The 16,267-nt window shown below is 43.3% G+C and overlaps 1 protein-coding gene across 2 annotated transcripts in view; it reads left to right on the plus strand.

Annotated features, from left to right (window-relative positions):
* The window catches only part of BEAN1 (brain expressed associated with NEDD4 1), a 52,731-nt gene that overhangs the window by 26,947 nt on the left and 9,517 nt on the right, over positions 1-16,267 (plus strand). For both annotated transcript variants that reach the window (XM_059857752.1, XM_059857753.1), the window contains exons 3-4: positions 12,324-12,533; positions 14,627-14,768. In XM_059857752.1, coding sequence (XP_059713735.1) covers positions 12,324-12,533; positions 14,627-14,768 — 352 coding nt within the window. The remainder of the gene's footprint in view (positions 1-12,323; positions 12,534-14,626; positions 14,769-16,267) is intronic.

The following is a 16,267-nucleotide window of genomic DNA, read 5'->3' on the forward strand; positions in this document are numbered from 1 at the left end:
TAAAACACAGTGATCACCCTTGTTAACATTTCTAGCACATTTCTCCAGTTAATACCAATGCAGGAGCCATCCAGAAGCAGGAGGAGTTCAAACAAGATTTTGTTGTTGCAGCAAGATCATACCTTCCTTGGCCAAGCACTGCAGTCTGTCCTTCATCTTCAGCAGCTAAAAAAGGCTTAAAAAACACCAATCCCAACAAACAGAAACCAAAACCATACACAAACAGCCAAAAACTGACCCAGAGAAGCCATCAAACCATAAACACCTGGCTCCAAAGCACAATCCCTTTCCAACTTGCAGTGGAAAGCAGGACCCTCCCTTCTCCAGGGCAGGAACCCACATCTCTGTAGCACAGTTTAAAGACACCACCACCACCCTCACTGGGACCCCTTAAAAGAACCTTGTGATGCACATGTCAAGAATGAGGAGTTGAAGGAACTGCTTGATACATGCAGTGATTTGAAGCCTTTCCCATTCTCATGGTTTTCCTCAAGCTTCAGGACAGTGGGCACTTTGGAGTTTTTAAAAAACAGAAATAACTGAAACAGTCAAAAAAGTATCCACTTTCCATTGCCATTCTAACAGGGCATTTTGCCAGTACAATTATATTTAGGATATACTGTGAAGTTCATGGGTTTATAATTTTGAAGGGACAGGTGAAGAGCCACTTCTCAGAGGTAACACAGATTTAAACATTGCTTTGAGGCAACAGGTCATCCTAAATTCACACCTTCTCCGCAGCAGATCACACTGACTGTCAACTTTTTAATAATTAATGAGGCTCAGCTCAGCTGTTTAACTATTTCACTCCCCAGTTACAAAACCCACAAGAGTCCCTGCTGACATTAAAGCACAAGAGCTTTGAAGAGAAAGCAGCCACCATTTCTAGACTGAATTTGTTGCAGTCTCAGCAAGCTGTCATTGCGCTGCTCGTGCTTTAGGCACTGAGGTCCAAGGCTCCCACAACATCTCAGGACTCTGGGACCTCTGAGATGGCTGGGCTGAAGTGAATTCCTGCTTGGGGAGTTGCTCTTGGTCCCCTCCAGGAGCCACAGCACCTTTGCAGAGCACCAGGTCCTTGCTGTGTTCAGAGCCCTGGGACTCCCCTGCTGGGTGGGATTTTCCCTGAGCCTTTCCCTGTAAGGTCATGCTGCAGAGTGTCCAGCACAGAGCACATCTCCCATGTGCTGTGCATGGCTTTGATAGTGCTCTAGTAGCCCTGGAGCACCATTTCCCCCTTTTATTCCTTTGAGTGCTCCATCACTTCTATGAACAAGCCTTTTTCAGAACTGCACTCACTTTTCTGCAGCTCACACATCTGTGTTCCTACAGTGTCCTATAAAATAGGAGCTATTTCCATGCTGTCAGTTTCTTCACAAAATACTCTTTGTCTACTAATGCAAAGAATAGAAAATTTCAGCTTCTTTTTAAACTAAATATCTCTTAATCTGATTGTTCATGCACCAGAAACTGAAGAGGTTCATCCATTCCCACCAGAACTGAAGAACAGTGTGTCCAATAACTCTGAGTCCTCCTAAGAGCTGGAGAATACAATTTACAAATCTGAGTTTATCAATCTCCTGATGCAAACTCTTTAGATTGCCCTCATACTGAAGGACATTCTGATTCTCCTGTAATGCAAGATTGCCTTCAGGCAGGGAAGAAGAATGTTTAGGTAATTTGGATAGAACTCCTTAACTGACCACACCATGTGGGTCCTCTCAGCCTCATTAAGCACCTAACAAGGTAACCCTGATCTGCAGCATGGTGTTACAATGAATAATTAAGGTAGGTGAGAGGAAACTGATGAAGGGGGTTCCTTTTTTTTTTTTTTTTTGTGTGATTTTTTTTTTTCCAAATTTGGTAATCCACAATGTAAAAGCCCTTGCTGTTAGCAAGCATGTGGATTAAAATCCCTTTGTGATCATGTGTGATCAGAACAACAGGGACAGAAATTATTTCCTTTTCTATTACAAAGTTGTTTTTTTCTCCATGTGTCTATCCATGCTCTTGAAAGGGGATAGAAGATCAGCCTAGATACCAGTTTCTCTACCAAGAATCCCATAGCTTTGTTCAAAAATTCTCTATTTTTTTTCCAGTGGGTAAATGGGAACAATTTAACAGACACATTTCCACCGTGAATATTAATAGAAAGCAGCAATAGTTAGTGACCTTTAACACAGACTGAACTTCAAGAAGGTAGGAGTTGGATGGTATCCCTGGATACTTCCAGGCAGTATTCCTACAAGAGCTTTTATTTAGATAATTTTATTAGAAGCACTCCTGCTGGGCACATTTATTTTCTAGGTCTGAACCATTTTTTGGTGCTTTTTGTTCAAAAGGCCACAAAATAGAGCCAGTGTTCCAGGTTAAGGCACTGTCCAGGGTGCTCTGAGGGCATCACAGGGGTTCTCATCTATGTGCGGCACCATTCATTACAAAGGGATTTATGAATCCTTTGGATTCAAAATTTAATCAACTTTCCCATAATGTGTAATTATTTAAATTGAGTATCTCTAGAACAGTGTGCTCACAGAAAAAGTCCAAGTTCTTGCTCCAGCCTGACTGCATCCTTCAATTATGACTCCCTCTCAATGGGACTGGGTGGCAATGCAGAACAATGCACACTGCAATTCCTGTTCCTTTAGAAATATTCCCTTGTTTAAATCATCTTTGAGAACAATAAACAGCTTCCCTTTAAGAACAGTTGGGAACACCTACAGCCTGGACTGTCAGCTGCCTGGAGAGGGAATGGTGCAGCAAGCACAGCTGATTCTCAGGGACCTGTAAATCTCAGCCTTTCTCTGCTTGCCTTCTCTCTGGGGACAGTTCAGAGCCCTTCTGACCCCCAGCACACACAGAGCTGCTGGAGCTGATGCAGATGTTTGAGGTAACTCTCTGTTGAAACAGGCCTTCAAGTGGGAACTGCATTTTCTATTTAAATATTCACATATACACACTGCAGTTTATATTGAAGGTGAATAAATGTCCTTTCCTAAAGGCTACACTTGGCTTAGGGGGAGTATTGGTTGGTTTCAAAGTCTTTCCCCTGCCACCTCAAATGAAAAGCAGCCATCATTGCATTATTTCAGGGAAGGAGTTTTGTGGAGCCTGCCACAGGAGCTCTGTGTGCAAGGCAGCAGAATGTGCTGCTGCCCCAGGAGACACCCCCCAGCCTGCCAGCTTTGCCAGCCCCTCAGGGTGAGTCTCTGCTCTGCCAGCCTGCTCAGCCCTGCTGGGCACACACAGGGCAGTGGAGGGTGTGCATCAAACCCTGCGGAGATCAGGGAATGGTCCTGGGCTGTGGGGCCAGTCCTGCACTCCCAGTGACCAGTCCTTGCACCAAATGGGGGTTCTACAGTAGCAGCAGGGGTTTCCCCCATGTCGGGGGTTCTGGCTTGTCAGAGTGACCCCAAGAAAAGTTGGAAAGTCTCTTTTCTCAGCCCAGTGATTGAAGAAGGAGTCAGAGCTCTTCAGTTCTCGGTCTCAAGGTTGTTTATTGTATCTTATCTATAAAATTCTTTCTCCTGTCCTGCCAGGTCCGCTCAGCAGGACAGTCAGAGGCACTCTGCCTGCCCCAGGGCAGTGTTATGTCTTTATACTAAAAACTACCTGTACAATGTTTACAATTACTTCCCTATACCTATAACCTCTGTTAGACAGTGAGCTTCAACTCTAAACCAATCTAAAAGTGCCAACATCACAGCAGAAGATGGAGGCCAAGAAGAAGAAGGAGAAAGGCTGGACATGCCCAGATCCCTCCATCTTGCCCCCTGAATCTCCATTCTGAAAACCCCAAAATCCACTTTTTCACCCCGTGATAAATTCACTGTCATTCTACTTAATTTGTCGTGGCTTGCAGATCTTCAGCTAAGGTTGGTAACTTGCTCCACGGTCATAATCAAAACCACAGGCATCTTGGGCTCTGTGCCAGGGTCTCTGAGACCCCTGGCAGAGGTCTTGGCTGCTCAGGACAGCCAGAGGGATGTCCTAGGTCCTGACACCCCCAGGCTTTTGAACAGTAATGTTTGAGTGTTTCATTTCCACAGATCTTTGTGTCCTTGTATTTCAGTGGCTCCTTTAGCAACAAAGAACCCAGGTGATTGAAATTGTCTCCAGAATCAGTATCTGACTTGCCACTATTGACATCCCTGCATCTGTCTAAGCAGACATCCTAGTCCTGTTCAGATGAAATCTGAAGGAATTAAATCTTTTCTTAAGGTTATGAGAAAACCCCTTGATTTATGCAGGCAGATACTGCTGGAGCTTTCACAGGTACAAATGATGATGTAAATCACACTAGAGGCTTTGTGTACTCTGCAACACCATCACCATAACTCATGTGGGAGTGCAGAAGACCACTGCAAACCATTTAAATAATTTTTAAAATTCATGTCACCTTGAATGAGAGGCCAAGATAGATCACATGTGATACCACCTCCTGAAGGAAGATCCTGGGATTCCAGTGTTTGTTAACAGCTTTCTGTCTCAGCACCCCATTCCTTACACAACTCCCTGGATCAGAATTTCACTCATCATTGTTTTCTAAGCAGTAAAAATCAGTCATTCCTCTATGTGTTTTTTCAGTAGATTACTCCTACTGAAGACTGGCAAGGGATCTGGAAAAAGAAACAGGATTAATTTTACTAAGAAAAGCCCTAAATGAGAAGCAGCACAAGGACACAAGCATTGTAGGAGGAGTGCTGGGGTAGGGGTGTGTACCAAAGGTGGATCTGATTCCTAAAGCTCAGTTCAGCCTCAACATTTAGTTGCAGATGGATCTTCATTATAGAGCTTTGAACCCTGTGAGCAGGGTAAGGGTTGCTAAAGATGACTAATAGAGCCAGTGGAACAATTCATTGAAACACCAGGAAAACACAAAACTCCATCATTTGAATAGTCATAAATGTGAGCCAGTTTGATAGTGATCAGAAGTGCATAACTGATTGGGAGATTCATAAATGCATTTAGTGCACAAGTCAGGTGCTCACTGGTTGTGACTGTTTGAGCTGGCAAGGATTTCATCATTCCTTCCCATTTTCTCTGTGGAGGTTGAGAGAAAAATTTGTAAAGAAAGGAACTTCTCTGTGGAAGGGTTTGGATTTTTGGTTTGGGGTTGGTTTTTTGTTGCCCCAATATAGATTATGTTTCCTACCTGGGCTCCATGTCCCATGAGCTGCCACCTGCCCTCTTTAGGTTACATTAAATACAGTTCAGACAGAGCTCAGCCTCCCAAAGACAAGACATGAGACATCCAGATCACATTTCAAGCAGACTGATAAGGTAAAATATAAAATAATTTGCCCATTATATTTTTTCAAACCTTAGGAAATATTACTATATTGCAACATTTTTCCAAAGATTTATATGAGAAAGTTGTGTGCCAAAAAAACCCAGAGTTTCCCACAATAAAAAAAGCCAAAAATTATGGGGTTTGCCCTATTAAAGACACTACCAAGCTTGGTTGTATCTCATCTTATGAAGGTAACTTTACTTTGATGGATAAAAGAGAATTCTCATCATACCTGTTTCCAAGCCCTAATTCAGAGTTTCTGAGAAAAGTAATAGCTTTGGGTCCTGCTTATAAAACTGTATTAGTTCCAAGTTGTTTGAATATGAGAAAATAGGGGGAAAATATTCCTTGTCCATCAGAAAGTGGGCTGTTATACTTGCAGAGTGATTTGTTTCCCTGCAGTGGTATTTATCATGTTGATAAAAGAGACCATGGATCTGAAAATTGGAAGATTTTTCCTGTTAATTTGAAACAGCACCTATACAAGCTGCTGTGACATCAACATAATACCCTAAAGCCACAGCAGCTGAAAAGATTTATTTCCTGAGCCCTTCTGCAGCCACATTCTCTTTGCTTCTGACATTCTCAATTTGCAGGCTGCTGGTGATCCAATCTTCCTCATTCTGGCTCTATAATAAGGATGTCAATGGAAGGAGAGAGAAATTCATTATCTAATAGGCATAAGAGAGGATGAAAAGGCAGAGTTTGCTGTCTAGGGGGAGAGGCCACCCTCTCTGCCTTGGAGGAGCTCCTCAAGGTCATGGGCAGCTTTTGTACCTGGAAGGATGTCCCACATTCACTTTCAGATAAAACTGAGCCATCCCTAGCACAGTCTCAGGTCTGAATAAGGTTTTCATTTTTTACTAATAATCAGTGAAAAGTTTTAATTCTGATTAGAAGCTATATATGCAGTTTAAAAGTTCAAAGAGTCTTTGAAAGGCAGAGAGCAGCAGAGAAACTGAGTCTCAATTCACAGGTGCTGGCTGGTTAATAGCATTGTGTGGGCTTGGATTGTGCTGAGGGATCTCCCACAGCAGCCATGAACAGGCAAGATTAATTAACCATTTGTATAGGAAGATTTACCTCAAATTTAGAAATAATAATGAATATCATCTGCTTTGGAAACTGTTAAAATGACAGGAAAAAATTATTTATTCATTGACTTTGTCAAATAACTACTAAGTGTCAATTCCAGCAGATAAGAGGATAAGAGGTAAAAGTTTGAAGCACTCCCTATAGAGTTGTTATTGAACATCCATTGTAGCTTAAGAGGCAGTTTAATTTTCTGTGTGGAAAGCAGAAAAGCCTGAAGAACAGAACTGTGTTTGAGAGAACCAAACATGCTCCTGGGCCTCCTGAACTGCAAATTCTTTTTCCCATACTATGTGTCTGGCTGGTGTAAAACTGCTTTATTGAGAGGGCATTTCCCAGAATGTTCTGGTCATCCACTCATTTCTCAACTTTTCTACAAGAGAATAAGAGAAATACAAAAGGACAAATAGCCTGCCCTATTCTGAGCATCCTTATTGCTTCCTTTTAGTCCCATGAGCAGATGACATCCTGGTGTGAACTTCACTAAATGAAGTTTCAGCCTTCCTCAGGATCCAATTGAGTAGCTCTGAATCCAACAAAGACATTTCTTTTTAGTTAATTTAAGGTTCAGCTCCTGTGGGCCCTTGGCTTCAATGCCTGAGTAACATCCCTCTCCCCCAGCTGCAGGGATGCTCCTGTGATCCAAACCCTTTCCCAGATTTTTTTTGTGCTACACCTCCCTTGTGCCACAGAAACAAGCAGTGCAATTTCTGCTGATTTCCAGAGATTTATTTCCCAGGGCAGCAGCAAGGGCAGGGTCCAGCTTGTCACTCTTGGGCAGACAACCATCTCCAAACAGGAACTGTTCATAAAGGCAGAACCAACAAAATCTCTGGTCATTGCACTGATTTAGTGTATCTGGGTGCTCTCAGCTCCTTCCTGACATCTGTCACTCACCTTCCCTGGGTAAAGAGACTGCATAATCCAGGGACTGAGAGGGGAAGGATGTCAGAAACGTGCTTTGAGTTGATTCAGAGTGTGAGATGCTTTGCTGCAATCATTTGAAGACCAAAGGATTACAGAGGGTGCTGTGCACCATCCTAAACTGACCTTCCCACTGCTCCTTCCCAGCCCTGTACCCTGGGTCAGTGCAGTTCATTTAAGGGTGCTGGGAGGTGCTGGATCACCATCCCAAACAGTTTTACTGACCCAGGGGTACAACGAATGCCCCTGTTCTGTCCTTGTGCTTCAGCTCCAGTTCAGCAAGGCAGCACCAAGCCCACCCTGCCCTCAGGAATAATCCCAGGCTGGCAGGGATGAAGAGGTGGATGATTCTGGACACAAAATCTTTCCAGAACAACACATCAGCACTCCTTCGGGAGCTGGTCATGCCCTCTTCAGCCTGGGAAACAAAACCACTCCATGTCTCATCCTCTCCACTAGTCATAACATGAATTATCATCTTTATTAAAATGATACATTGGAAACCAGGGAAAGAGATTTGTTATCTTAGCAGGCTCCAGCTCTAAAATCATCTCAAAGCCCATCAGTTCCAGAGGCTGTTGCAGCCTCACTAGAGCTGATGTGCCTTCAGGACAAAAGGAGACAGAACAAGACCCCACCATCAACACCAGACTCAACTCAGTGTGGGAGAAGAGACTCATTTGTGTGGAGGTGCTTCTCTTCTCTCTTCTGAGGTACAAGCAGGTGAAAGGCACTGAGGAAGGGAGAAGGCACTCCTAATAAAGGGCTGCATGTTGGGTGACATGTCTGCACACCAGGACATTTCACCCTGCCAGGATCTGACCCAGCTGAAACTTCCCCATTGCTCAAGGCCAAGGTAGGGAGGGGTCACTGTCCCTTCAAAGCCAGGTTAGCAGGAATGAGAAAGAACAATATGCACCCAAAAGGCCAGGCTGTTCCACACCTCCTTCAGTTACTTTCCAATTGGTTTGTTGAGATGCAGGAGCACTGAGTAAAGTAATAGACTGTGATATTGAAGGGATTTTTCAAAATGCTAATTTATTGTGTGACACCAATTCTGCACTGATGCTCACTCTGAAGTCAGTGTTCTGCCAGCCCTGTGCCAGCTGTGTACACTACAGTACAGTATACAGCTCCCATTGTGGATAAAAGCCATGGCGTGTACATCCAACATAATTCATATTTAGAAGATTAGATATAAAATATTCATATTTATGTATGTACTGTTTATAATTTGCAGTTTCATGGGAAAGGATACAATTTACCTCAAAACAAAAGTGTTATCAGCACTCTGTTAGTGGTGTTTTATTTATGGGCTTCACATACATTTGCAGATACTCCTATTCTGAAGGAAAACCACAGCATTTTTATATGGAGAAATGCACAATTTATCAAAAGAAGATGGTTTGGGATAAGAAGAGAAAATTTACAATGTGGTTTTTACCAAAAGAAATATAAACATCTCTTTTTACCTCCACAAAATTCAAACCCAAAGAATTTATATCAATGCAGCATCTCATTCTGCTGTTGTTTGTCACAGTAGTAAAACAGTAGTAAAGTCTGGAGGATCAGACTCAGTGTCAAACTGAAAATGGTGCCACAGGAGAAGTTTATCAAGTACATTTTGTGTTAGGAGCTGGCCTAAGGGGACTCATTCATTCCTTCTAATAAAAGCAATGCTGCCCTATAACTTGTCTATGTGAGGGACTGGGTTTAGTTAGATTAAAAGCATAAAAAACCCAGAAAGATTCACACTGGTGAGAAGCAATAGATAAAACAGACATGACTTGGGACAGCCAAGGAAGCCCCAAGAATGTGGTGGATAAATGGGGGGTCTTGAACCAAACCACATCACCTCCATACCAGTGCAGGAGACAATTGTCCATATGAAGTCACTTGAAGCTGTTAAACTTCTATAAAGCAAAACAGGTCCAAACATCAGTGCTCACTCTGGGTGGCACCACAGGAATCTCCCAAATAGTCAGTGTGGATATTCCAGCTGGCTTCCACACCTGGAAAAAATAAAAGATAAATATCCTTAGCCTGGCCCTTCCTGTTTAGAGGATCATTCCAAATTTGTCCCAAGTTTTTAAAGATCTGAAAGCACTCACTGCAACCTCCTTCCTCCCCACTTGACAGCAGTTTATCACCAATTCCATTTCAGGGCTATTTGACATTGATGACCACAAGCCTGACAGTGTGTGGGGCAACCTCACACCCCAGGCTCATGTTCTCATCATGCTGGAAATGAAGTTGATTTTACTTTGCAAGTCAGCCAAAAGTACCTCCCAATACTTCCAGTTCAGGTGTTAATCCCTGCAGCCAGGATTTAAACTGCCACTGCTGTGATATTTACATCTGTCAAAGGAAGAATTTGCAAAAATCTGAAAATACAAGGCCTTGGAAAGCCAGCGAGGGTGTGTTGGACAGATCACCAACAGAGATAGCTTAAAAAATGTACAAATGAGAAACACCATTCAAATTTTGTGAAGTTCTGGGAATTTGAGTTCTAGCACAAGGGCCCTACTCCCCAAACATATCCCATACCCAACTTCTTTGCACTGAGTATTAAGTAGGACACTTGTCCAGAACCTTTGATTTAACACTACAGCATGAGTTTAATTCTCAGTCTTGGTTTTTGGCACAAGACACTTGGTAAAAGCTCAGCACATTTCTTGGCTGTCTGTCCTAAATGCCTTTGAAGATCCTCAGCCAACAGTCAAGTGCTTCCAGAAAATTAACAATACTCCTCTACATGCTAATTCCCCTGTGTCATGTGTATGTTTATGTTTCCAGTGGTTCTCTCAGTCTCAAGCATCAGCCAATGGTAACAGACACTGGCTTGGAGCCATTGTCTTCTTTCTAAACTTATTGTGACTGAGAAACATCAAGAGGTGTCTCCCAAAGGAAAAGAGCAAACCTTGCTGAGAACTCTCTGATAACATCTATCCTTGTAAGCAGCACTGCACTTCCTAAAACACATACTCACTCCACACAATACTCAAAAGAGAAAATTGTGTTCTCCCTGATTTCATCAGGAGATAAATTCTGTATTTGTTCAACATAGCCAGATAAAAAAATATATCCAGACCAGATTCAACAGCCAGGCTTGGTATGTAGCATCAATAAAATTTTGGTTTACTGATGCTGAGCAGACAATGGGAGGTTTGGGGTTTTTTGGGTTTTTTGGGGGGGGGGGATGGGTGAGACGGGGATTTTATCTGCTAAAATCCTGAATAATTTTTTCCATAATTTCTTCTCTTTACCATTAGCAATTCCCCCATTAGCAATTCAATCCCCCATAAATACATTTCTGGGCAATTAATTCCCATGTATAATCATGCTATCAGTTGTTTCTCTAAGGGAATATTATTGCTTAGCCTTTGATACTGTCTCTGTGGCGTGCCTCAAAAGGATGTTTGACTTGGCAATAAATTACTGTCATTATTCTTCCTTAGGAAGATTTATTATTGAATACAAATAATACATATAAAGATTTTTGGGTTTTTTTAACCAGAGTAAAGCAGTTGCAACCAAACAATCCCACTCTGGATGAGTCTCTTTCTGCACTACAAATCAGTTTCTTGGGATTCTGAGTCCCCTCACAAACCTAAGCAAGCTGTGTGCCACAGAAGCAGGCTCCTGCTTCATTCTTGCCCAAAACTTCCTCTGCAAATCCTCAGAGCCCTCTTACACCCCTGACAACAGGCAATTCCTTTGTTCCTCTTGTGTCACCATTGAGTCAGGAGCAGGAGTGAGGTGACACAGACTCTGGGTCTCTTCAGAAGGCTAATATCAGAGTTTATTAGAAACCCATTCTTTTATACACCACTCTGATACAGGTGGACCTGATTGGTCATTTAATCAACACTCCATTACACAATTAGCTAATTAAGAAGACACCCTTTGGTAAACATCATATGAGAAAACAACTGTTCAAAGCACCGGCTGCAAGATTGCTTTAATTCTTTCTCTCAGCCTTCCCAAAACTCCCCAGAGCAATTCCTGGGAAAGTTTATCTGGCTCTCTCTCTCCAGCCAGGCTGTCACATCCACACCTCTTGAATTTCCACTTTGCTCCTTGTGCACTTCAATTCTTTCAGCATCAGTCAGTTCATGGTACAAGGAGTCTTGGCTAGAGAAATGGAAAAGCCATCAGAACTGTGGATCATACAGCCCTGGCTCCAGCAGGATATTCCCAATAAACAGGGCAGCCACTGCCCATGTCCCACAGGAGTCAGCTCCTGGCAGCCCCAGGGATGGGGAACAACCAGGATTTCCCCAGGAGCAGGGGCAGTGCAGTGGCTGAGGCTCTGCAGACCCCTGTGTTATAAATGAATGCTCCCATTTAATAATTAGAGAAATGTATGAAATGATCAAAAGTCTAAATTTGGAACAAGCCACAGGTGACTGGGCCCTGAGGCAGGCGGTCCGTGCCGGGGAGATGGAGCCCTTGGTCTCTGTCACTGCAGAGTCCCCGTGGGCTCTGAGGGTCTGTTCTAAGGGCTCCATCTTATCCAGGCTCTCAGGCTCTGGAAGGGGGTCTGCTTTAGCAGATTATTGCGTTTCCTGGAAATGGTGATAAATGGCTGGAATTTGTCAGGTGAAGAATTTCCAGGATATGCCTCTGATGATGCCTAGTAGAATGCCTCCTGCTGGGGTCTAGTCAGACGAGAGAAATCCCTTGGAATGTACATTTCTGGAGACAGTGCCTGCTTGGTGTTTGAATCTTTATCACTTAGTCTGTTGCTGTTGCTGATGCCTATCAAAAAATGCCTCCTGCTGGGGTCTTGTCAGATGAAAACTCCTTTGGAGTATATACATCTCTGGCCACAGTGTCTTCCTGGTGTTTTGAATTTCTATCACTTAGCTTGCTTGTTGCCCGACACTGGTTTTAGTACACAAAATGCTGTGGTTTTTAATTTCATTTAGCACGAATTATTTTATAACATATATAACATATTACACCTGTGACAAGTAACACATTTCTTCTCTCTCTCTCTCTCTGTGCACAGCAATTGCCTCGAACCAGAGCAGCGCTTCCAGCGCCTTCCCAAGCGCCGGGGAGCACGGCGGTGACAGCAGCCTGCTGGTGTCCCCGCTGCTGGTGGCAGGGGTGGTGATCGGGCTGGTGCTGCTGCTGTCCTGTGCCACCATCGTGGTGGGCAGCCTGCGCAGGGACAGCCGGGCTCGCCGGGCCCGCCCGGGCACGGCGGCTGCGGACGGTGAGGGACCCCGGGGGCGCCGGGCCGGGCACGGGCAGGGTGGGAAGGACATCGAATAACGGGGTCGGTCACGGCGGCTGGGCAGGGTAATGCAGCTCTGTGCTGGCTTCCCACACAGGCCATGGTGACAGAACCAGCCAGTGCTGCCAGCGCCTCCTGAACAGCTCGTTTCCCTCGGTGTGGGATAAGATTTATTCTCTGTTGCATTTTCACATCCCCCCATAGCCTTGGTGCGGCGTTCGCTGGAATTTCTGTTTCTTGGAAAGGCAGAGCTGTTCTTATTTCAGCCAGGTGCACCAGCCTACAACAATCACTGGGCAAATGCAGTTTGTGTGAGTGCAAAAGCGAATTTCTGCCTGGAAACAGAACAACAGGGCACCCAAATATCATTAAACTGTCTCCATCATTAACAGTGTCCAAAACCACAGCATCCCAAAAAACTCACTTCCTCTCAAACCATGACACAGTGTCATTGATGGCATCAGTGTCACCACAGCCATCATCGTTAGAGACTCAAAAAGGTGCCAGTTCCTTCCTCCTAACCAAAATAAAACCCATGAAAAAAAACCAACACATAACCAAAAAACCTTAAATATAATTTGGGAATATCAAGGAGTTAATTTTAGAGTAGTGTTTTCAGCCCTTTTGGGCTTTGCTGACAAGAAGCCACTTTGTCAAGGAAATGACAGAAGATTATTTCTATTTAAGGAAAAAAACACCAGCTTTTAAAGTTACTGTGTAATTCTTCAGACAGTAAAAATTCCAATGATAAATGGTGGAGCATCAACAACTATGTCCTCTATGAGCAAGCTCCTCCACCTGCAGGTTGTTATGGGTGCAGTTCTGTGCATATCATTGAGGGGTTTTTTATTTATATAGAAAAGCCAATAACAGCAAGCCACATAAAAATGCATTGGCTTAAATGTTCTTTTCACTGAGGTAAATTAAGTATCCATTGAAGTCAATTGAACTTCATTTAGTTATTTGGACCAGGAATTTTTATGTCTAAACTACACAAATCTTCTAGGATCAGTTTGTCCCCTTGGAGCAAGGAATAATTTCTTTTTGTCTTTTCCAGAAATATTTATCCAGATAAGTGAATAAGGTCTATATTTTGGGAATCAAATTTAGAGTCCAAAAAAATTGAAATGCAAACTCCCATGGCAATCTATAGAGGGAAAACAAAAACAAAATCTAGAAAACTAATGCCTACTATTACAGTAATATCAATTTTCCTAATTTTCAGCAGCTGCATTGAAGATTAAATAGTTAAACCCAAACTGGATTTACTGTTTGACCCAATATTTTGGCATGATAAAATACTAACCAATAAGCTTTAATCACTGTGTTTAAATCTACGACTCCGATAATTTCATTTCCTGAAAAAGCCTAGAGCCAGGCAAAAACACAAAGGAAAATTTTCCAACTCCTTGTTCGATATAACAATGCTAGAGAAATGGAAAAGAAAATCATATTTGGGGAGATATTCAAAAGACTAATCCTAGACTAAATTGTGCCACACTACATTACATGGACATACACACACTAATTAGCCTCTAACACAGAAAATATCACTAAACTCTTAATATTTGTGGAGCTGGGAAGCTCTTGCATGGAAGCATTAAGAAATCCCTGGAGCAGGCAGCAGGATGATTTTTCTGTGCCATTTTCCAGCTTTCCCCATTTTTGTCAGTGTTTATTGAGAGCAGCATTTTCTCAGCAATCAAACCCCTGCCCCTCCTGTTACACCCCTCCCAGAATGGACAAACTTCCCCTGGATGCACCTGCTGGAATTTCAGTTACCCCACCAACAGCTGAAGCTGCACGTGGTAGAACCCACACTCATGTTCAGCCTTGGAGGCCCAAGAAAAGCTTTGGAACTTCCATCTGTGTAGTAGGGAGCACTAAAGGCACAGTCCCTGTGCCAGAGCCAGAGAAATAAGAGTATCCCATGAAAACTGATTGTTCCAAAATATCCACAACTCCTGTGCCTCAGAAAGGGTTTGTTTTCTGACTTGTGGCAGTGCTGTAAATGAGTGGCAGAGCATCCAGCACAGGAGGAAGAGCAGCCAATGTAAGTTGTTGTTTTGCAGCTCCAGATGGTTTCTCCCACGGCGGCTCCTCTGCAGAGCTGAGATCCACCTGCAGCGAGGAGCTCCCCCCAGCCTGTGACTTTGACTCCTACCTGGATATACTTTCTCAGGTGAACCTCATGTATCCTGACCCACCTCCATGGTAAGCACTTGCCTGACATTCTCGGGGTTACAGTCCTGCACTGGCAAAGCCCACTGCAAAAATTCAGCTCACACACAAACTGAATACAGACAGACCTTGTTTAGCTTGAGTGTAAGTTCAAGTTTTCCTTAGCAGAATACAGTTTTACTAAATAAATGTATGGGCAGGAATTCTCTTTCTCTCAATTCACATTAAAATTTATCATAGTGATGATATACTAATGAAACACACCAGTAGAATCACTTAAAATCATCTTTCTTTGAAAGAAATGCATTTACAAGTCAAAGTTGCAAAGTCAAAAATACATACTTTTTCCAAGAACTTCCAAGTTACATTTATTACTGACCTTGAGAGTGTTCAGATCAGAGGAAACAGAAAAACAAAATTCCAGAAATCATACAGCAGCTCCTAAATTGTCTGCCCATATTCACAGGTACAGGCTCACTTGTGAGCCACAGGAGCTGCACTTTGGGCCATGGGCATCTCCTTTATGTGCCTCAGGCACATGGAGGTCCAGAAATTAAGGAATTCAGCCACTCCCTCCAATGAACCAGCAGAAGTCATTTTAAGCAGAACATCACTTCAAGCTTTCTGTAGTGCTGTGTCTTACAAACAGCAAACACAGGTTGGACAGCCATGCCCCTCTTTCTTTTTCTTTTTGTTTTCCTTCCTTTTAAGCAGACTCTTTTTGAGTTAAAGCACTGTAAGACCAGCCCTTTTCTGACTGTAATGTAGAGCAGCTCAGCACTATGAGCACACCAGACATGGATCTTTGCTTTGTTTATTCTATGCATGCTCTGCAAGCAGCAGTTATGTATTATCAGTTCATCCTATAGAACTAATGGGCTTTTAGAGGTTGTGTAAATATTTTACCAGAAAGCTCACATGTGAAAAATTACTCTGAGCCTGGCATCTAAATGTGTGGAATTTCATATAAACCCACTTAGGGATTCAGACTGGGTTTTGGGCCCACACCCATGAATCTTTCCTAGTAAAAGGCAGCCAGCTGACACCCAAGCAAGACTCTGAGTGGGCAGCTGGCCAGATTCCTGAGAACAAGCTGACAATACAGTTCTTTAACAGACAGATCATCAAAGATTATACCAAAGGATGCTTCCATTTCCAGCTGGAAACAGACACAGAAAAGGTTTTTCCATTTCTATGGAGTGGTGTTTGAAGGAGATAGGAGTGACACAGGAGAGCACAGATTATCCACAGTTTGCAGTAAATTCTGCAGTAGCTCTGTAACAAGCCTGGCAAGGGTTAATTACCTTGTGTCCTACCTGTTCTCAGAATATTCTGGGACACATCAAGGTGTCCAGCCACTGCCTCTTCCAGGTTCCCTGCTGGGCTGAGTGGACTGTGTCCCTGAGGATCCCCTCTGCCCACACTGGAAAACACAGCTCATCCCAGCAGCCCTGCATCACAGGTCAGGGTAAAGATTATTGTGAATGGTTTGGCTGCTTTCTCACTGCCACTGCAGTTAAACATTTTAGAAA

This window comes from Haemorhous mexicanus, chromosome 12, assembly GCF_027477595.1.
Source record: "Haemorhous mexicanus isolate bHaeMex1 chromosome 12, bHaeMex1.pri, whole genome shotgun sequence".
Taxonomy (NCBI): domain Eukaryota; kingdom Metazoa; phylum Chordata; class Aves; order Passeriformes; family Fringillidae; genus Haemorhous; species Haemorhous mexicanus.